Here is a 23552-nt window from a genome sequence, read left to right as displayed (position 1 = left end):
GTTTCTTCCAACAAAAAAACTCCATCCACCAGAATATTTTCTTAAGTTACGTTCCTCATTAAAGTAGCTGTAAAAAGATACCCAGTGGAATGACTGGCCTTAGGTGATACACAGAAAATAAACAAATCATACTACATACGTTGTACCCTTTTATCTGCAGCACTCAGTTCTCTAGAGCTGTTCAAAGTGTACAGTTTACACAGCTTTTCTGATCATCAGAAGGCAGGAGGCCAGGATCTGATAATAAAAACTGCACAGCATAGAGCAGTAAGCTAAGCGTATTCTGAGACCTGATTGGAGGTAATGGATACAACCCCCCTACACAGTCTCATAGGCAAACATGCAAAGCTGAGGCTGTCAAAACAGGCTGTATGCTGGAGCTCTCCTCCCTATTACCTGTTATTGCTTGAAGTGAGCACAGCCAGTTGGGAGTGGCTCATGCAGATAGCAAAGGGAAGAGACTGCAAACAGAAATCACGTTCTATGCTTTGGACTGAGGCAAGTCCACAGCATAGAAGGATATGCTTTGTTAATTTTTAATTTCAGCCGTTTACAACCACTTTAACTAAATGCTTGGCTGAGTTTAGCTTGCAGGTCAATGCAAATCTCTTTAGCTTTTTTCGTAGGGTGATTGAATTGAACTTGTACAACAGACAGCCATCCTAAATCTATGTTGGCTTTATGTTGTGTATACATTTTAAGCAACCCAGTGGGTTAAATGAAAAAAACTGACCTGATTTCCCCTTCTACACATTCAAGGTGGTATTCTCCCCACTGAGCTATTGTGTTCTGACAGTGAGGAGACTGAAGCAGCCGAATTTCGATCCATGTATGGCCAGCTTTGCCCTGAACAGATATATATTCTACAGACTTGAGTAGCCACTGAAACACATGGACAATGATATACTTGGAAAGAAAATATCTTATAAGCTCTTCTGATCTCAACATAGGGCAAATGGAAAACCTTTTTTTCTGAAGTAGTTTACAAAGAATATTGAGGCTGGGATCACATAATTACATTACATACCGCAATAGATTTCCTTTTCAGCGCACCACAGTGTACAGATGTGATTTTGTGATTTGTGGTGAAATGATAAATGGTGGAGGTGTGTATTTAGGTCTGTTGTGGTGCGTTGGCAGCCCAACTCCTCAAATATGTGAATCTGGCCTGAATTATTTGCATTACTTCATGCCTCTGAAAAAAAATTCACAATCTAACATTCAGATCCCATGAATTGAAATGTGGCTGGTTTAGCAGGGACCGCCGGAATTTTGATACATGTATGGGCATGTCTGCCCATTGAATTCTGTACAACCGCCCTGTTGGATTTTCCCCACTCAATCAATGCCACCAGCTAAAACTAGCATGGCTGATCATTGTATTCTGACAACAGGAAACTCTCCCCACTGTCAAAGTACAAAGAAACAGTGGAGAAGATTCCCCCATCCACCTCAAATGTGTGGATGGGGGAATCAAGTCATTTTTTTTTTTCCCAACCCACTGGTTAAATGAGAAAAAAAAAGACTCCTCTATGGGCTGCCTATGATACACAGTCAGGTTAACTGAGTCTAATTTGATTCTCCATCTTGGTACCTTCCACCCATTAGCTTGCAGTATAGGCACCTCCACTGAAAGCCTGATTCCAACTCTCCTGAGGTACCCAACCACTCAAGACAAGTCTCAGGTAACCACGGTGGCTGAACTGAAACATTTTACCATGACATTTGAAAGAAAAATAAGCAAATGATATATACTGGAGTTATTATTTGGAATGAGAAAGAACTCATGATTACCTGATTGTATTTTCACAGCACTTTCCTCTCTCTTCTGCTTCAGTTTTTGGTATCTTTTGGCTCCCAGCCACCCTTTGACACAGGCCTGAAGAACTACAATTCTGTTCACTATGCTCTTTGTCATACGGTTCAACTGTTCAACATGGTAGTATTTAAGGAATACCTGAGGACAGTAAAGAGTATTTTTATTAGTTTACATGATACTTAAATTGATAAAGAAAAAGCTCTTATTGACAGAACATTAATTGGTTCTTTCCATGGGACCAAAACTGTGGAAACAGGTTGGAACCTACTGGACAGTCATACGTTAACTATCCTATCAGTGTTTTAATCATTTTATATATTTGCCAATAGAAGCATGAATCAGTTATTAAAAGAAAAGTATGGGGTTTGTTTTTTCCCCCAATTATACTTATGTAGGAGGATGCTGCATCTGTCCCCTGCCAGCTCTAAGTGTGAGAACTCAGTGATCACATGACCACTGATTGCTGAGTCCTCACAACTGCTCTGAGTAGAGAGCGATGACTGTCTGCTCTGACCCCCCCAGCACTCACTGAAGCACTGGGTTGTGGAGGGGGAGGCCTATAAATGTGTATATAGACTGCGCTGCCAAAAATGTGAACCAAAATTACTTAACAATATGCCACATATGAAATGAAAAAAAATTTATAAATGGACAACACAAGAAAATACAAATAATGTCCAATGAATCAATAAGTCCCATCCAAATGATAGTTGCTTGAAAGCCAAAAGATAGGTGAACAGGTGCTGGTGCCATTAGTAACAGAAAAAACAGGTGACCACTTCCAGGTGCGCCAGGTGACCCCACATGGATTTGCACTCACCACAATGGATGGACCTGCTATTACTAGATAGGACTCACTGCGTTATTTTTTGGTTGGAGCAACTGTGTGTCTTGTCACCAACTTAATCATTCACATGTACCAGGTATGCAATTTCTTTCCATGCAATACACTGCCACTCAAAAAACAGTGTCAGGGAAAAGGTTCATTGCACAAAGCAGCCGACTTTAATTAGTCATGTAAACTTAACAATTACACCGCACTCACATGTATGTGTGGCTAGTGACCCGCACCGAGTGCATACAGCGCTTGTTGTTAAGATGGCTGCCACTGCTCCAAAATCAGAAGCTGGAGAGGGATGGGATGGGATGTGATGTATCAGCTGGGGCACACTGCTTCAACTAGTTTTGTCTGTAATTGGACGTCTTCAGGAAGCTCTCTGAGAGGCTGAGCCAGGTGCCACTCTAGACTCTGGGCTGGATCCTGAATTTAAAGTCGGGATCTTTTCCCAGCCTGGACTGGCTGAGTTGCGTCAGCTGACAGCTGGCTTCAGCCCGCTGTCAGCTGAAAATGGGTCACAGAAATGCAGAACAAACTGCACTCCTGTGATCCACAGGATAAGTACAGCCAAAAGAGCTTTGTCTGTACTTCTCCTTTAAAGGTGTGGGGCAGCCTAATACAGGAGAAGGTAAGTATCTGCAGAAGTACAGAAAATTCCACCTTACATTTTATGGGATTTTTAAGGCAACCTTGGAGTATATATAGAAAAAAAATCTTCATTTTATTTGAACAGATTTCTTTTGTTTGGCAAATCAGCACATATCGGATAAACAACGCATATTAGCCAAAATAAAATACAACAGTTTTAGACAACTCATTCATTTCGCAAAATTGTAGTTATTGCAATATGTATCCAGTGGTATCCCCCAAAGCTGATTTCCATCTTGCAACCTCAAGGTTTGACTGCACATATATTCAGCCTGGGATCCAAAGCGTTTAGAAAACATTAGCATAGATTCTTCTTCAGGGAAAGGATACCACTCTATAACAATAATTATTGTCAATAATCAATTATTGATACATTTCTTTATAATAATGCAATGGTAAACCAGCCATATAAGATACGTGACTTACATAACCACCACAAATAGATAAAAGAAGATGCTTCACTATGTTTAGAAGGTGAGTCTCCCCCCAAGTTCACAAGTTCTCTTATTGTTCACAGAGCTTAAAAGCACAAGCTAATATGTTCACCTATTTGCAAAATATAGCACCTTTTGCCTCCACATTCTTAAAACCAATCCATCCGCTGTGTGCAATTTAGTGCTCTGTAAATGTTAGATTTTGCCTATATATATATATATATATATATATATATATATACTGTATATACAGTATATATAGTGGCAATTTAATTCTTAGAATTAAATTCCCAGAACCCTATGAATCACCTCGGCATTTTTTTAAAAGATTGAATGAAATTTGAGGACAAAGTTCTTTCTGATCTTCAGTCTAGATTCGAGGCACCATCTTTGTGGAAATCTTTCTAATTCCAAATCCTCTGTTGGAATCTGTCTCACTCTTTCCCTGTTCATGTTCAATTCTTCTGCTAACATTCACACACTCAATCTTTGATCTGAGCAAATGAGGATTTGCACTCTGTCCACATTTGCATCCATCCTTTGTGTTTTTGGTTACTCGCTTCTTAAATTATCATGGACATCTTTCCACCCCTTCTTAAACTGCCTATGCCATTCAACACTTGATTTCTTCATGGAATATACACCATAAGCCTGTTAAAGTTTCTTTAGAATATTCTGTGACACATATAATAATTTATAGTGTCTTTAATTTAATTTCAGACAATTAAATAGCTGGCAAAGTAAAAATAAAGTGTGATTTTATTGTATCACACAATGGCTTAAAAATACAATGTAAAAGGTATAATAAATAACAGTTTAGTGTAAGTAAAAAAAAAAATAAAACAGAAGTTATAAAGATGTGCCAAGCTTAGAGTCATTGCTGTCCTGCCATGTGCTTCTTGTCTGTTCAATGCAGCATGAGTCTGAGGAAGAAGCAGTAAGGGACAGGATCTTAGGTCTCTAAGAGAATGCACCTGTTAAAGCTTGTCAGTATGTAACTAAGTGTACTTAGGCATGAATACTTATATTCATGCCTTCCTTGTGAATGTCTGTATGTGTCTTTTTATGGATGTCTTTTTATGTTACATGTAGACGTCATAATTCAGATGTGAAGGGGTCTGGAGAAGCCGTGGAGAACGTTATGCTGCCTGCAACATCGTTCAGCATGACTGTTTTGGTGGTGGGTAAGTGATGGTCTGGGGAGGCATATCCATGGAGGGACACACAGAACTCTACAGGCTAGACAATGGTACCCTGACTGCCATTAGGTATCAGGATGAAATCCTTAAACCCATTGTCAGACCCTACACTGGCGCAGTGGGTCCTGGGTTCCTCCTGGTGCACAACAATGTCTGGCCTTATGTGGCGAGAGTATGCAGACAGTTCCTGGAGGATGAAGGAATAGATACCATCGAATGGGCCTCACACTTGCTTGACCTAAATCCAATGGAACACCTCTGGGATATCATATTTCGGTCCATCCACCACCGCCAGGTTGCATTTCAGACTGTCCAGGAGCTCAGTGATGCAATGGTCCAGATCTGGGAGGAAATTTCCAAGTACACTATCCGTTATGTCATTAGGAGCATGCGTTGTCAGGCATGCATACAAGCACATGGGGCCGTACAAACTACTCTGTGCCATTTTGAGTTGCTGCAATGAAATTTCAGCAAAATGGACTAGCCTGCTGCATAATTTTTTCACTTTGATTTTCAGGGTGTCTTTGAATTCAGTCCTCTGTAGGTAGATCATTTTAATTTCCATTAAACAATGGGGCATCCTTACGTTCCTAACACATTACCCAGTCCATATCAGTTTAGATATCCAGCATAATATTTTTCCCCACTGAGATCTGATGTGTTTTCATCAAATTAAAGTAAAGTTCCTTTAATATTACATCTCAGAACTGGCATAGTGAAAAGTTACCAAATGTAAGGCATCTGTAGACTGAGTCTTACAATGGCATATTACAATAAGGATGACGTACACAATCTGCAAGGCCAGGTTCATGTCAAGCAGTGGCGTTTGTAGTGATCACCCAATTTAGCAACCAATAACCCGGAATGCCAGTCAGCAAAGTATTGCATTTGATAAAGAAGATAAATGACAAGAAGGCACAAGAGGGGGTTTGCTATGACAGCTTCAAGCTGTGAAAAGCAAGTCAAATCAATGTAAAGTAAGAAATAAAAGGATATAAACAGCGTATAGTTTCTTTTTTCATTATGACCAGCAGTTAATAAATAAATAAAAAAAAAATGTTCTTTAGTCATTCAAAGCCTGTTTACAGCCCATTGGTTTTGGAAGAATGACATACCTGGTCCTTTCCCCCAAATTGCCTGCTCTGTTGTGACTGACTATATGGAGTTTCAGTCAGAGACAGAAAGTCTGAAAGCAATCAGCCTCTGCTGTTGTTGCATTTTGACAGATGTATTAGACTAGATAAAACCTCAGCTTATATTTTGTGGTATATCTGTAAAAGTGTTTCTTTAAAAAAAAAAAAATCAGCTTTGGGTGTTACAACAGATTCCCATGATGATTATAATCCCAGGACTACATCTGACCCCAAAGTATAGGGCAACACCAGATTGCAGGAGAATTTTCAACAGTCTTCCTTCCACAGGTTATAGGTATTGGGTATGCAAGTGTCAGACCAGCTTTGGATGATGGTCAGGTGCCTACAGTGCCCCCTGTAACTTAATCCTGATATTGCATGCTGACTGTGTGGAAATAATAGACTTCTATCAGACTTATTCGATAAGGCAGTCACAATAAGAATGTTTCTTCCTAGGGTGGTGTAAAGGAAGGGGGACCCGTGTTTTGTGTGATGATTTTTTTATGTAAAACATATAACCCAAATACTTTCTTCTTTTACAATTTACTTCAATGTCATGCCATCTATTATCTCAAGAAATTCATGTTACACTGTTTGTATTGACAACTATAATGTCAACTCATACAATTAGTGTTTCTATATATTAATTATTGCTAAATTGCTTCACATATGAACAGGTGCTAATAATTCACCATCAGTTACCTTTGTCTTTCCTAATACCCAATGGTCTAGATTTGCCTTTTCTAGTATGGATGAACAACTTTCTGGACTGACTGGAGGATCTTCATGAGACTTAAAGCAAATCAGATAATATCTGCAAAGACAAAGAAATATACCCTTTAAGCATGTGAAAGACATAATAATGAAAGAAACTCATTTGATCTTGCAAAGTGTAGACTCAAATCATTAGGAGGAACTATCCATCCCCAAGGTCTAAATAAACTTGCAGGAAATCTTTTTTTACATTTCCGGACACTATGGGGAATGGTTAGAACCTCTGTCTGACTTCCACTGTTGTCTTTTTCCTCATTCCTCCATATTAAATCTTCCCAAGAATAAGTGAAAATCCCACCTGTGACCTAGTTACAGAACAGGTGGCCTTGTTCACTCTTCTGGTCACAAGGGTATGTATCACTAAGGAAGCACACATGGCTATAAAACACTGATAGAGGTTCATACCCTTCCCCAGATTAACATTTAATGATCAAAAACTTCCGAAAAGCTCTTCTGAAAAGAAGAACTTTAGCAAAACACTTCCCAGTCCATAGCCTATACTAATCTCCCCCCCCAACACACATACACACATACCTACTTGCCTCTTTCTGGTGCAGTAATCTTGTCTAGTACTGTTTACACCTGTGCAATAACTTACCATAGACTAGCATGGGACCTTGCGCAAGCAGTATACCTACAAACCATTCAAGTCTACCAAACTTACTGTACAGATGTGGGAAGCATTGAACAATATCTCAGCACCAAGGCTGCAAACACCTAGTAAGCTTGCCACCATCAGAAAGATGTAAATAGGCATCTGGGCTGAAGAGGTATTATCTTAGAATAGTTTAGGTAGCTAAGGAGTTTGAAGTCTAAAGTAAACCTGTCCTTTAATGGCTTCTCTTTCTGCTTACCTTGATAGATACATCATAAAAACTCTCTGTTAATGCCAGCTAGAAAATAAAATTATTTGTAGAAGCAAAAACCTGTACACTGGTCTTTGTAAATCAACTTTTACGTACAACACACTGCAAATATGCATGAAATAGCAACATGCTGAAAATTCAGCAGCACCAGGCAATAAATTCCTTTAGTGAATAAAAGTTAAAGTTAGATTGCATTTGGCAATGAAAATCCCCCATATGTTATCCTTTTGTGACATGACACTTATGTACATGACTGTCAAAATCTCAGCCATATGAAATTTCCTTTCTTACTGAATGTCTATACCTGGACCAGAAGGTGTACAATATTCTAACCAAAGCTTTCGAAGACTGAGTGAAGATCAGTAACCCAAGCAAGTCTCCACTCTGTTTCAGGGGAGACAGGGGTTAAGCTAACCTATTTTACAATGTCTATCTGTGTTCTGGTGTTAACAGTGAGTAACAGATTATTCCATACCTCTTGATAAAGTTAGCAAAGAGAATGCGATGTGAATAGCCCAGCCGCCGGATTCTCGCAGTCTCTAAAATCCCTGTATACCGAAGCTGCACCAACACTTTCTCCCGATCAAACTTGTTTGGCAGACGATCATTATTTGGTTTGATGCAACGCACAAAGTGAGGCTGGCCAGCCACCATTTTTGATAGTAAATCCATCAAGGAATACTAAAACAGGAAGCTATAATTAGTCATGTCAATATGTACAAGTTGTTTTTTTTAAAAAAGGAATATTTATTAGTCATTTTGATACAGTTTCTAACATATTTTTCTTTAAATGTTCACCTGAAAAAAATCATTCATAGACCTAATCTTGCTCTATTAGAATAGTTGTGATCACTCTGAGCAAAAAGTAAATGTTTAATGTACCTAACTTACCTTCAAAATAGCTTTATTTTACTCTTTTTACTCTAGTACTAGGTTTGCTGTAGGGTCCTTCACAGAAAAGTTGCATTCTATTTGGTACTGAGTAGGTGGGCCTCATATCAGATATAGATCCCCCAAATTACATATCCTTCTCAAGTTGAGTATTTTTTCATGTGGCTCACAATGATGTTGGTGGTGAGTCACTCAAAGTCCCCAAGGTGGTGTGATGTAGAGATCTCCAGTTATTATTACTAGTGGGTAGCAGATTTGTTGCTAAAGTATTTGCATCTTCAGAGACCCTGGTGCAAGTCAGTTCATGGTTTATATTTTGTTGAATTGTATATTTTTATGTCTTGTTTTTGTACTCTTTTTTTATTTGTTTTAATAAAAAAGCTTTGGTGGCCATCAGCTTCTGTAACACTGTGAGTAGCGTTTTATTTTGTTAAAGAAGACTTTGCTAAGGGGAGAGTTGCTGTGTCTTGGGGGTTGGAGTTGTCTACATTTATTTGAACATACCTATTTATTATACCCAATGTATAATAATATTTAATTGAATATCTATGGCTAGCCTTTTTTCCGCACATATATGCAATGGCTTATTTGAATTCATTGCTTTGAGTTTCTGAACAATATACTTAACCTCTAAAATTAACCATGACACATCTTGATTTGAAGGAAATCCATATGATCAAACCAAATGCTGACCTCGAGATGTGTGTATATATACAGTATATATAATGAGTTGCCACTTTTAGTTGTCTTCTGTAAGCTTCTAATAGTGTGAATATCAGAGTTTCCATAGTCCATAGCCTCCCAAGCCTGTCATGCATGGCGCACACTAATTAGGAAGCCTTAGTTTTGTCACATGTACAATGTTATAATATACTTATGTCACTTCCACCGCCTTAGAGCTGGAAGGAGCACACAAATTCAGGACTCCATGAGGGACTAAACAGGACTCATAAGCAGGGCAATATTTATTTAGGCACTCATTGGCTAGGCAACTATAGCACATATAGAAACAATAATAGTAATCAGCAACAAACACAGCATTTTTAGTTTGTGTTAACAATTTTCTTTTATTTGTACCTTTTCCATCTTTGGAGATTTGTTTGTAAATCCAGCAGCAAATCTAATGGGCTGTATATAAAAGTCAAAAGACTCTTTGTAGCTCAAATAACATGTACCATCTATCTACTATACTGGCTCTTGCTCCTGTACCAAATCTACATTTAGGGGTTGATAACTAAAATAGGAGAGTGCAAAATCTGGTGCAGCTGTGCATCTTAGCCAAACAGCTTCTAACTTTACCTTGTTCAATTAAGTTTTGACCCAAAAAAAAACTGGAAGCTGGTTTCTATGCAGAGCTCCACTAGTTTTAGTAGATCAACCCCTTAATGTTTGCCATTTTTCATTGTTGATGAAAAAGGGGTCAGAGCCCGTAAGTAAGGGTATCATTATTCACATATTCCATTCCATTATTCACATATGATAAGATTAGCCCTGCCTGTAGGAAGAAAAAAACATATAACTAAGAAATATCAGAATACCATACCCTGAAATATGAAGCCACTGTCTGTGTTTTCATGTTTGTAGTCTCTCTAGGATGATGAGAATCTCCAACATCTCCCTATTGAATACACATACGCATATTACAATCAGTATGTACATGTATATGAAACATTACCATGGCAGTCTATACTAACTTAAGCTACCTATACACTTAAGACTTACACTTACACCTATACACTTACACAATCTCTTGTCTATAGGAGGAGAGGAACAGTTCATTAAGCCAGCGAGAAAAACTGCTCCAATAACTAAAGCAATAGGCCCATAAAATAAACAACCAATAAGTGTAGCGCTCTGTGACAACAAACTAACATACTCAATGTAGGGTATTAATGTGACAAATGGTGAAACAAACAGTGAAAACTTCTCAATAAAAGTAAATAATAAATACAGTCAGGTCCATAAATATTGGGACATTGACACAATTCTAACATTTTTGGCTCTATACACCACCACAATGGATTTGAAATGAAACGAACAAGATGTGCTTTAACTGCAGACTGTCAGCTTTAATTTGAGGGTATTTACATCCAAATCAGGTGAACGGTGTAGGAATTACAACATTTGTGCCTCCCACTTGTTAAGGGACCAAAAGTAATGGAACATTTGGCTTCTCAGCTGTTCCATGGCCAGGTGTGTGTTATTCCCTCATTATCCCAATTACAATGAGCAGATAAAAGGTCCAGAGTTCATTTCAAGTGTGCTATTTACATTTGGAATCTGTTGCTGTCAACTCTCAAGATGAGATCCAAAGAGCTGTCACTATCAGTGAAGCAAGCCATCATTAGGCTGAAAAAACAAAACAAACCCATCAGAGAGATAGCAAAAACATTAGGCGTGGCCAAAACAACTGTTTGGAACATTCTTAAAAAGAAGGAACGCACCGGTGAGATCAGCAACACCAAAAGACCCGGAAGACCACGGAAAACAACTCTGGTGGATGACCGAAGAATTCTTTCCCTAGTGAAGAAAACACCCTTCACAACAGTTGGCCAGATCAAGAACACTCTCCAGGAGGTAGGTGTATGTGTGTCAAAGTCAACAATCAAGAGACTTCACCAGAGTGAATACAGAGGGTTCACCACAAGATGTAAACCATTGGTGAGCCTCAAAAACAGGAAGGCCAGAGTAGAGTTTGCCAAACGACATCTAAAAAAGCCCTCACAGTTCTGGAACAACATCCTATGGACAGATGAGACCAAGATCAACTTGTACCAGAGTGATGGGAAGAGAAGGGTATGGAGAAGGAAAGGAACTGCTCATGATCCTAAGCATACCACCTCATCTGTGAAGCATGGTGGTGGTAGTGTCATGGCGTGGGCATGTATGGCTGCCAATGGAACTGGTTCTCTTGTATTTATTGATGATGTGACTGCTGACAAAAGCAGCAGGATGAATTCTGAAGTGTTTCGGGCAATATTATCTGCTCATTTTCAGCCAAATGCTTCAGAACTCATTGGACGCCGTTTCACAGTGCAGATGGACAATGACCCAAAGCATACTACAAAAGCAACCAAAGAGTTTTTTAAGGGAAAGAAGTGGAATGTTATGCAATGGCCAAGTCAATCACCTGACCTGAATCCGATTGAGCATGCATTTCACTTGCTGAAGACAAAACTGAAGGGAAAATGCCCCAAGAACAAGCAGGAACTGAAGACAGTTGCAGTAGAGGCCTGGCAGAGCATCACCAGGGATGAAACCCAGCATCTGGTGATGTCAATGCGTTCCAGACTTCAGGCTGTAATTGACTGCAAAGGATTTGCAACCAAGTATTAAAAAGTGAAAGTTTGACTTCATCACGTGAGCAGTGACGCAACGCATAGGTGACGTCATTTCCAGCGCGGACGCCATCTTTGGACTCTCAAAAGAACCCCTGCAAGTACACCTATACATGAGGTTCTAATGCTGTGTACAAGATGACCCACCATGTGAGTGTTCTGATTACATTTTAAACTACTGAATAAATAAATGGTAATACACTATGGAGGTTTTTCCCTTTGTGGATTACGTGGGAGCTGATAATACTACTGAATAAGAGCCATTTAAGGATATTTTCTGGAGGATACACTTTAATGCAGGAGGATCCAGGGGTGATCCAAAAGGCCCATAGGCCCTTTTAGGCACAGTAAGGAGGTGAGGAGCCAATCTAGCTGTGTGTGGAGTCATCACCAGAGCCTACAACGCACAAGATTCACCTGCATGTTTATAATTTATTGTTGTGGACACTGGTGGCACGTATTGTTATATATATAATATATTTCTGAGTGAGGCATTCACTCATTTTATTCACTTTTTTGTATTTATCATGGTTTTAGTGGTTCATACATTTGTATTGATTTGAGTGTGTTGACACAGAGCACCACGTTGTCACTGTTTATGTAGGTTATATCTCCCATTGGGGGCTCAATATCATTTTTTCACTATATATATATTAATGTGTTATTGCACTGCTGCAACATATATATTTATTACTTACTTTTATTGAGAAGTTTTCACTGTTTGTTTCACCATTTGTCACATTAATACCCTACGTTGAGTATTTTAGTTTGTTGTCACAGAGCGCTACACTTATTGGTTGTTTATTTTAAGCTTTTCCACTTTAGGTAATAAGGTGCAGGTGCAGCAGCCTATTTTAGTTTATTAGACTTGAGCGCAGGAGGCTTTTCCCCTTTTTATTAACAATAGGCCCATGCCTATATTTGCTTCCAGATCTACCCCATCCCCTCCCTATGGAATTTAACTGTAAGCTTGGTTGCCTTCTGAGGTCAGTTTAGCCTGTAGGTGCTCATATTGATGTCTCCATGTCTGATTGCCCTCTAATGTCTACAACCAGCTTTACATTGCAGTGAAATCTTCTTTTGTGAACTTGTCTAATATTTGCATTTTAATCTCCAATCCCATAACAGCAATATATAATATTTAATTCCATGTGATCGGTTAATCTATATAGCAAAGCCAAGCTGACAGACACACATGAATGTATGTGATTACCTCACTGAAGTAATAAGTATTGTACAACATTAAGATATCCAGCTTGATAAAACAAAAACACACATGTGAAGATGTACTTTCATGACAACATCAGTGTACTATATTTCTAGCCAAGAACTTAATGTTTGTATTTTTTCTCTACCTTACTACGACTGGACGTTTTCCTCTTGGACCATGACTGTGAATTCATTTTTGACTTTGTTTTGGTATGTGCAAGATTACCTGTGAGATAAAAATAAAACACCTCTTATATCTTCATATTAGCCATCTGCAACCTTCTGATTTTCAGATACTTGCATGGTTATTTCCTTCTTTCACCTTCCAACTTTTACATTCACACCTGAGCATTTGTAGCTCAAAGCTCCAAAAAGCTTAATGTTCAAAATCTCATGGTTTTCAGTTGTAGCTGTTCACACTTGAGTGTCGCTTGAAGCTTGTAGATAAAAAAAACCCATGAGTTTCTTTTGGCCTAGAATCATCAAGCTTTTTTGACCCCAATAGACTTGAATAGGAGTGCCTGAAAAGCAAGTACTCATGAATGAAAAAATGTGCAAAAACACACATATCACATGTTTTTCCCTAGTGACTAATTTTCTTTTGGTTAAAAATAATTTAAAAGAAAAATGCTCAAGCCTTAGACACCTGCAAAAATGCACAAAAAGCCTTTTAAAATGCCAACAAAATCTTGCAAAACAACCAAAGCTCAAGTGTGAATACAGCCTTAGAATTTGACAGGAAACAACAATGAAAGCAGCGAGATGAGAAGATCACTAGAGGAACCTTGTTGCTGGATACTGATGATTGATTTAGGGGAATCTGTAAATATTTGCCTGTGAATTAATCTGAGTTGTAAAGAATCACATGATTTAGGAATCCAAGTGATCATGATTGAGGAATTGTACAATTTCCTACAGATTGGTCACGTCAAACAATATATTTTTGGGACAACAGAAACATCAATTTGTCTTTTCACCTGATTAGTAAATCAGTTTTTACCAATACTGAATCTAGACAAAGGGTGAAAAATTGTGTATTATTTTACATAAATATGTCCCCATTACCCCCCACCCTCCCAAAACTAAAACAAAAACAAAAAAATAAACTCTACGATTAAGCCGAATCAGAGCGAAATGCATCACAGGGGGTTCCACTATTAGCATGGACTGCCAGACTACAGACCTGAAATAAAGATTTTTCTAAGGAGTGACATGTTCAATGTGAGGCCACCTGTACACAGACATTGCGGAAAAAATAGACAGCTTTAAAACAACAGACATTACAAGCAAGAGCATTCCTACATTGACTGAAGTCATTACCATTTTGTCAAAAGCTAAAGATTTCAGAAGGCCTAATGCATCTTCTCTAATATCATATAGTGATCTGCTGACATATTATGTGCTGCTCAGAACAGGGTCATTATTACAAATACTTTTTATCCCATGGACTATGAACAGGTGGTCACACCAGCAAGCAAGAAATAAAAAGTCAAAGATAAAAAATGAACTTCCAGCACAGTGAAATGCAGCAGTAAGGCAGGAGCCATACCTGTTTTTGTTAGTGGATTAGTTACCAATATACGGATAAGGTTGTTCTCAGATGACCTCAGAAGAAGCACAATATCTGCAGGTAAAGTGTCTCGGTTTTTTTCCAGAAAGCCGCCGGCATTGTAGAGAACCTTTACGTAAAATACATTGTTTTAAAGCAAGAACAGAACAGCTGATTAAAGCAACAGAAGATATTTCAGTTCCTTAAGCAATTTGCTGCATCAATGAAGAGTCATTCACTGTGAGGAAGGCTTTATTATCACTTTTCTCTAGCTCTGATTTATATCTGAAAATGTAGTCAAATTAAAAATGTTTGACACCAAATTCAATGGAGAATGACAGTTATATCTCCCACTGTGGCCACTATGCTCTCTGACTACTTTTTATTGTTATGAAAGTGTCTGGAGTTCCATATTGGAAATCTTTAGATGGCAGAGTTAGGAGTCATTATTATTTAAATAAAATTTAAGGTTTGACTTAAGTCTGGCCAATGTCTTTGGCTGCACATCATTTTATTTAATATTTTGTAATAAATTAATTTAAAGAGTGTGGAATATCAGTCAAGGAAAACACACTACGGCATTTTTAATGGTATTCTATTACAATTAGTTTCAAGGGTAAGGATTTTTAGTTTTTTATTTAAAGTGGCAAAATATACTAAATACAGGCGATTCTCTTTTACTCTTCAAAATCTTTTCTTCCACACAAACTTCGGTGAACTTTATTCATTTATAGCGATAGATTATCCACCACTGATACACATAATAGACCTTCTATCTAAAGGAATGATAAAAGATCCTTTTGTGTATACACAGAAGAAAAAAAGTCCAGCTGGGAGACTTCTGCAGTGGCGACTATGCAGCTCCTTGCTGGGGGGGCAGAAAAAAAGGGTAAGGAGAGCTTAGTTCCGTGAGCTATAACAGTCATGTGACTGACCTCTCTACTAATTACACAGCAAGTAGAGAGAAATCCATGATATAGGCTCTATAGCAGGGGTGTCCAACCTTTTAACTTTTCTGGGCCACATCTGTGTAATAAAACGTCATTTTTTCGTAATATGTTTTATACTGACAGTAAAAGAGGGCAACATAAAACTAGTGTAATATTTGACATTGTTTTTGGTAAATTAACACATAAATATCTTGTTCCATGGATGTAGTAGCAATTCTCAATGATTTCATTGCCTTTCGTGTGCTTCATCCTCGAAAATAGTTTCTCACAAATATAGGTGCTGCCATAAACTGATGACACGAATAAGGAGTGATTGTGAAGAGTGGGAGATCTTTCTTTGGGAAGATAAAACGTATAAATGTCCAGTAAAGAGACACTGTCAAATGTTTTTGGCTACATGTGTTGACTAAGTGTAAATGCATATTTACATTAAAATGTTTAGGTAAGTTTATGATTTTTTGTTGGACCGCATTCATGGCAGTCTTGGGCAGCGTGAGGTCCATGGGTCACAGGTTGGACAAGCCTATTCTATTCCCATTTATGAATACGCTTTATAATGTAGGTCATGATGTGGAGAATAACTGCTGAGTAATATTGGTAAAGAATTAGGGACATATTTATTGGTGAAAGAAGATAATGCTATCTGCTCTTCGCTATTGATAGGCCATAAATTTTACCAACTATAAAGTGTAAAGAGCAATGATGATGTGCAACATCAATAACCCATAGAAACAATCACTAGAATTGAGTTTCTTTATTCTTATCAGATTCCGAAATGGCTGGTATCAGTATGCACTTCCCCGCTGCTCTTTGCCCCTTTTTACTACTTAAATTCAAAGAAGTCATCCATTTTATTTCTAATTTCTATTTGCAATTTTAAGTCATATATTAAAACAAAATAGACTACAAAAGTTAATTAAAAAAATGAGCATGTTGTTACCTTTTTAATCTTGATATAAAATGAAGCAATCAATATTCACCAAAATAAAGCCCAAACACTTTAAAAGATTTTATCAGTTATGCATTCATTACCTCAAGTAGTAAATCACACAAGAGTATGCTCTTTGTAGATTTATACAGGACAAGACAACTTTCATTTGTATTTTTTCATCTGATCAGCTATACAGTTTTGCATAAAATATTTTTTAATGATATCAAGAACTCACATTTTAACAAATATCTAAAATAAGCTGCACTCATCTTCAAACACTTAAATGAAATCTCCAACTGAATGTTGGCAAATGCACAGACAGGGTTTTTATTTGTCCCTGTTGCAGTACTTAAAAATAAACTGATTTGAATAATTAGGTTCTACAGAGTAGTTTCTAAACAGTTGTTTCTTTCTAGGCAGTAGGGACTATGTCATAAAGTGAAGCTGTAACACAAATTCTAAATGACTAAAGAGACACTGAACCTAAAGCACAATATACCATAAATGTTATTAGAATATATTCATGAAGAGATGTTATAACCTTTTAAAGACTTTACACATGCCTTAAAGTGCATATGCCTAGACAGAACTATGGGGTTTTTCACAGCTAACTTGCTTTGTAACCAGTTAAAGTACATCTCAATCCAAGAACAAAAATGTAGCATACACTGTATTGCTTATCAATCCTAAATTGTGGTGGTTGGACTTGGTTTAATTTAATTTCATGTTTTTTTCCCTTGATGATTCTGTCAGTAACATGCTTTCTGTCCTAGGGTGAAAATCCCCTCCTAACTTTTCTTTATTTATTGTCAAACTAGGAGGGGTTGCATGTTAGGACCGAATAATATCTCCCACTGTCCTTTTTTCCATATCCAAAAAATCACTTAAATCATTTTCTTTGCTCCTCCTAAAATCTCCTGCTGTCTAGTCTCTTTGTGATCTCCTCTCATGCTCATATTCAGGAATTCTCCAGAGCCTCGCCAATCCTCTGGAAATCCCTACCCCAGTCCATCTGGCTTTCTCCTACTCAATCCATTTTCAGGCGATCCTTGAAAACGTATCTCTGTAGGGAGAGTCTATCACTCTACTTTACAACTGAAATTTGACTTTCTTCAGAGTTGTTACCTCTTTTATCCTTTTCCTCCATGTTTAGATTGTAAGCTCTCATGAGCAAAGCCCTCTGGATACTGCTGTATTGGATTATATTGTACAATGTAACTGAAATGCCTTAACAGTTGCTGCTATATAAGTTCTGAATAATAATAATTTAATAATAATCACATTGTTGGGAGGTAAACTAGACAGGGGTAATAACATTTCAGGTAGCCTCTTTTTGAACTTAATCTAGGTACAGTATTTCATATGTAATAACATTGTTTGAGCCTCTAAGTGCAACCCAGAAAAATGTACAGGATCTTATGAGATCATTACATTTCTGGGAGTGTCATTGGGTATTATGGTACTTTTTGAACAGATAGAACAAAACACATTCAATGGGGGGGGGGGGCTTGGCCATATGATGAGCAAGATGGCTGCATAAGAGAACAGCTCCTCACAAAAGAGACCCACCGGAGCTTCTACAAGTGGCACACAACCTCCAAAACGGGAAAATTCCTTCCCACTCACCCCCAAAACATTATGAGAGCAAATAAAAAAAGAAAAAATCATGCGAAACCAGGCAAACTTGCCAATTTATTTCCTCTCTCTAACAAGCAGCATGACCAAGATGGCGGTGGCAGCAGAGGAGGCTCTCCTTCCTCTTCTAGAAGTTATTCTTCCCATGAAGGCTCTGAAGGAGGTCTGTGTTTAACAAGACAGCGATCCCAACCCCAGCTGCAGAGATCACAGGCTCGATCTCCCTCTATGATAGGCAGCCCAGTAAAATCCAATCAGAGACTGTCACATACACATGCTGCAGCCAAAAAGGTGAGTGTCTCTGATCATTCTCTCAATGACACAAGAGAACTTCCTGACTCAATACTCATGTTCCCCACTGCTGATCAACCTGTGTTGGATAGAACACTTAAAGACATGCTTGTGTCTTTGAGAAGCTCCATGCAATCTGATATGGTGACATATATGAAGCAGTTTAGATCTGATATACAAGAGATGGGTGATAGAGTCAGCCACATTGAACATAAGATGGGGGAATTTGCCACCACTTTCAATGAACTGGTAGATTCACACAATGACAAAGAAGATGAGGTAGACTGCATTACAGCTAAATTAGCTGACCTTGAAGACCGTTCCAGGCGTAACAACATCAAAATACACGGTATCTCAGAATCTTTAAAACCAGGAGAATTGCGGCCCTTTCTCACTAAAACACGTTCAATGGTATATTTAACAGAGGAAAAAGGGCCACATAGGAAAAGTTCACTGTCAGGGTATACATACAGTGTACACTACTTCAGGTTTATTGTAGATTTACAAAATTTATGTTGAGATTTATAAATATGCTGCCTTTATAAAATAATTAGTAATAACCTCTTACCTTCCCTGCATAGTGATGAATCCCAAATGTTAGGTCAACTCTCTTTGGTCTCCAGAAATACTTTGATTTGAGGTTATCTTCAAACTTTTCTAAAAAACATGTAACCTAAGTCATACTTAGATTTTTGAATTCATAGTTAGTGTAGTAATTTAAACTTTGCCTATTATTTTTACTGTATTGTACAATTGTTTGCAATATTTAGGCAATGAAACCAACTGGAGCAACATATTTACCAATTGTAAGTTTAGAGCGGAACCCCAGATCTTAGGACTATGCATAGGGGTAGATTTACTAAAACTACTACACTCAGAATCTGGGGCAGCTGTGCATGATAACCAGTCAGCTTCTAACTTTAGCTTGTTCAATTAAGCCTTGGCAATAAAACATGGAAACTGACTGGTTTCTACACAGAGTTGCACCAGGTTTGAACTCTTCAGTTTTAGTTTTCACATTCTAAATCATCTACTCTAAACACACTTCCCATACATTTGTTTGTCAAATAATTTATATGGGCATCCAAATATCTGCCAAAATATCCAAGCTAAATTATCTCAACTGTAAAAATGTCATAATAAATCTACTCTTGGAACTTAAAAAAATGTTATTTTAAATATCTACAGCAGGTAGGCTGGCACCATTTAAAATGTTGATACTCCCAAAAGTGTTACATGTGTTTTGCATTAGCACCAAAATCTACAAAAGCACGTTACCAAATAATCTGGCACAAAAAAAAACTCAGATGCAGTTTTAATTTATTTACCAAACTTAAAATTGTCAACACTATGGCCCTCCCTGATATTAAACATTATTATCCTTACTTTACCAAATCTGGTATTGGTCAAGACCATCCCCTAGATAAACTATGGGCAGCAATTAAACACAATCTACATGGTCATCATCTCCAAAATGTACTGCTTGCATTCAAACTAAGTGGATCCCCTACACTACTAAATAACACACTATTTATGCTACTATAAATGCCTGTAACAAATATGACTATATCACTACCATTACCCTACTACATAACAAATGAAAAACCCATTAAGAAATTTGGACAACTTCAGGCATTAACATTTCAACATGCAAGGAGTTTGTGATTACTAAATCTATGAGCAACAATTGCAAAATAGCCTTATCCAATTTATTCTGATATCCCAAAAATTCAATATCCCAATAAGGGAATATCCATTCTCTAACCCATTTTCTTTGTTAAAAATGTCCTATTTCTAGTGACTTCTATAAAGACTTGACAATCTTGCAACTCTCAGAAAATCCACCCTATACATGTAAAGGAATTTATTTTATGAAGAGATGGACAACAAAACATATTTCAATACACAAAACAAAACAATACAAAACACCCACGACTGTTAAATAGAAAAAAAACAGAAAAGGAACATTCTTCCAAGAGGACCAATGGAAAAAAAAGTTGACCCAAATGTCCGGTAAAGTCTACCAATATACCAGCCACTGGAAGCTACTCCAAATAATACCATATAAATGATCTAATTTCTCATCGGCTTACTCTCTTGACTGCTGGGGGAAATGTGGGTCATTAAGATGACCAAAGGTGACTATCATGACATTTTGTGTTTTTTTTTAATGTATAACAAATGAAAAATAGATAGCTTTGTCCTGTCATTTGTTGTTTATTCTGAAAAACAATTAGATATTTAATAAAGTATTTTAAAATACAGATTACATCATATACTGTGGGAAAACATCTTTTCCTCTCATATGAGAAGGGCTACCACTGTCAGTAAATACCTACCTACAAGTGTCTGATCAGTTGCTCTGGGAAATCTAATCTCTTCATCCAGAAGAGAAAGTAGCCCCATTGGCTTCTGTAAGAACATGTCCAGGAGGGGCCTGTTGTCGTCATACTCAATTACTCTTGCATCAACATCTTCATTTAAATATTCATTCTTAAAAAAAGATAGAAATGAATGATGTTCATATTGACAAGCTCATTTAGGGCTCTTGTGCATGGCCGTATTTAAGGTGCATGGGCATACAGACTAAATTACAGCTGTTATTGTGCCACCTGGGCACCACAACTGCAGTGTATTTTTGCCCATAGACATGCTTTGCAAAAAAAATGCCATATGCAGCTATACACACATAGGTGGACCAATGCAACAATGTAAAAATATCCATACCTGGAATTCCTTTTCAAGGCCCTGTTCACTTATTGTGAAGCAGGAATGAGAGTTCCCACTCATGATCTTAGATTTTAATGCGACACCATCAGCGGGTGGAATTGATCACACCTTACTACCGTACTATGATGGAGTCAAATTCCTTCTGTTGGTGGGTTGTCAAAATGTATGGTTATTATAACTCTGGATGTTTATTGTGCTATATATTGATCTCTGGTACACTCTTTGGGTTATGTGCTGCCGAACATGTTTTTTTGCTATCTCTGCTCATGGACCTATTCTTTGGTTTACTATCACATTGTGTGTTTCACTGTTTTTTGCAATGTGGCTGTAATGTTCTTTTTACTGCAAAATAAAAATGTTTCTTTTAAAAAAAAAGAATAATGGCATAATAATTTGAAACAGGGTCTAATGTATTGAAATAACTTCTGAGGTAAAGTCAAAAATTATGGGAGATCGTAACAACTGAGTTTAAATTTACTTTAAAAACTGCAGCAGCAGCTTCCCTTTAATACTGTGTTCTGGGTGCCACAGCTACTAAGCTCCTCCTGTCATTGTCACTTAAAAATACAGCCAAAATGGAAGGAACAATTTCACTGGATCCTATGAATAGCCCAAGTTTCTTTTATTAATAAATAATCATTCTATTGGGATGCCTTTCATACATGAATCTCTCTGAGATCTGAAATAGTATAGCACCACCAAGAAGGTTATGAATCTGATTTAAACATGAATGTCATAAAATTATTTATCAAAAGGCTAGAAATACTATAATTACATCAATGATTCATACACAATTTGCACGTACAAGAGGCAAACATATTTCTCTAATTGACCCATCAGAAAAAATTGCTAAGGTCACATCAATTACACATAGTTGCGTGCAATGCAAATGCAAATACAATCAGAATGATTTGCATTGTAAATGCCTTCCCCTGCATGCCTAGCAGTGTTTAATGTAAGCAGCACACAGCAATGTGGTTGTCCAGATACTGTACATCTGAGTTAGGAGGAGAACAGCGTCACACTACATTAGCTATGAAACCGTTTATATCCCACTTTGGTGGAGCTCATTTGCAAGCAGTTGGGGTTGAGAACAAAAGAATTACTTCAAAAACATATCACATATTTATCACATATATGTGGATAAATCCCAGCAAGTAAGTATTTTCATTTAAAATCAGCAATAGTAATAATAGTTGAATTTTGTTACATAATACAATTATTATTATTATCATCATCATATAGTTAATGATTGTTTGTAATAATAATAATATCTACCGATCAGCCATAACATTATGACCACCCACCTAATATTGAGTATATTCCCCTTTACCACCAAAACAGCCCTGATCCATCACGCCATGGATCTAGGTCTCTGAAGATATGGTGTGGTATCTGGCACTAAGACGTCCGTAGCAGATCCTTTTAATGAAGGAAAAGTACAAGAAATCACCTTAATTTCGAAAATCGCCGAATAGGTTAAAAGCATCAAGGAAATAGCAGGGGAGGAGCAGGGTGACCCACTGACATATTTTGTGCTACACAGACTGCTATGAGTAAGCACTAGTGTAGCACGAAACATGTCAGTGGGTCACCCTGCTCCTCTGCTGCTATCTCCTTGCTGCTTTTACTCTGTTTGCCAATTTTCTAAATACAGGTGATTTCTATAGTAGTATGGCTGTCTTGACTTCCTTTTTCCTTCATTATCAGCTGTGAGCTGGGCCAGCATCTGTTCAGTGCTGTTGCTGCAGTGTGTGGCTGGTGGACATGGAGCAATGTATTCTCCTTTGTTCAGATCCTTTTAATTCTGTAAGTTGCAAGATGGGACCTCCATGGATCAGATTTGTTTTTACAGCATATCCCACAGATGCTCATTGGATTGAGATCTGGAGAATTTGGAGGCAAAGTCAACACCTTGAACTGTTGTGTTCCTCAAACCATTCTTGATCCATTTTTGCAGCTTGGCAGGGTGCATTATCCTACTGAAAGAGGCCACTGCCTTCTGGGAATCTGTTACCATGATGGGGTATACTTTGTCAGCAACAATGTGTAGCAAGGTGGTTTGTGTCAAGTAGCATCTGCATGAATGGCAGGACCCAGTGTTTTCCAGCAGGACATTGCCCAAAACATCACACTGGCTTTCCCAGCTTACTTTCTTTCCATAGTGCATTTTGGTACCATTTCTACCCCAGGTAAGTGATGCACACGTACTCGGCCATCCACATAATGTCAAAGAAAATGTGTTTTATCAGACCAAGCCACCTTCTTCCATTGATCCGTGGTCCAGTTCTGATGTTCACATTCCCATTGTAGGCAC

General features: G+C 37.7%; 1 protein-coding gene across 1 annotated transcript in view; it reads right to left on the bottom strand.

The window, feature by feature from the left end:
• Window positions 1–23552, bottom strand: part of MYO3A (myosin IIIA) — a 159503-nt gene that overhangs the window by 53421 nt on the left and 82530 nt on the right. Inside the window, exons 19-26 of the mRNA XM_089693783.1 lie at window positions 20845–20998; window positions 19074–19162; window positions 14699–14828; window positions 13296–13375; window positions 10146–10220; window positions 8187–8392; window positions 6774–6885; window positions 1795–1957 (exon numbers count right to left, since the gene is read on the bottom strand). Coding sequence (XP_089549909.1) covers window positions 1795–1957; window positions 6774–6885; window positions 8187–8392; window positions 10146–10220; window positions 13296–13375; window positions 14699–14828; window positions 19074–19162; window positions 20845–20998 — 1009 coding nt within the window. The remainder of the gene's footprint in view (window positions 1–1794; window positions 1958–6773; window positions 6886–8186; window positions 8393–10145; window positions 10221–13295; window positions 13376–14698; window positions 14829–19073; window positions 19163–20844; window positions 20999–23552) is intronic.

This window comes from Staurois parvus, unplaced genomic scaffold (assembly GCF_062004578.1).
Source record: "Staurois parvus isolate SC_StPar_1 unplaced genomic scaffold, SC_StPar_1.0 ptg000636l, whole genome shotgun sequence".
In the NCBI taxonomy this organism is placed as follows: domain Eukaryota; kingdom Metazoa; phylum Chordata; class Amphibia; order Anura; family Ranidae; genus Staurois; species Staurois parvus.
The sequence above is the reverse complement of the archived record's forward strand: the minus strand, read 5'-3'. Positions and strand labels throughout refer to the sequence as shown.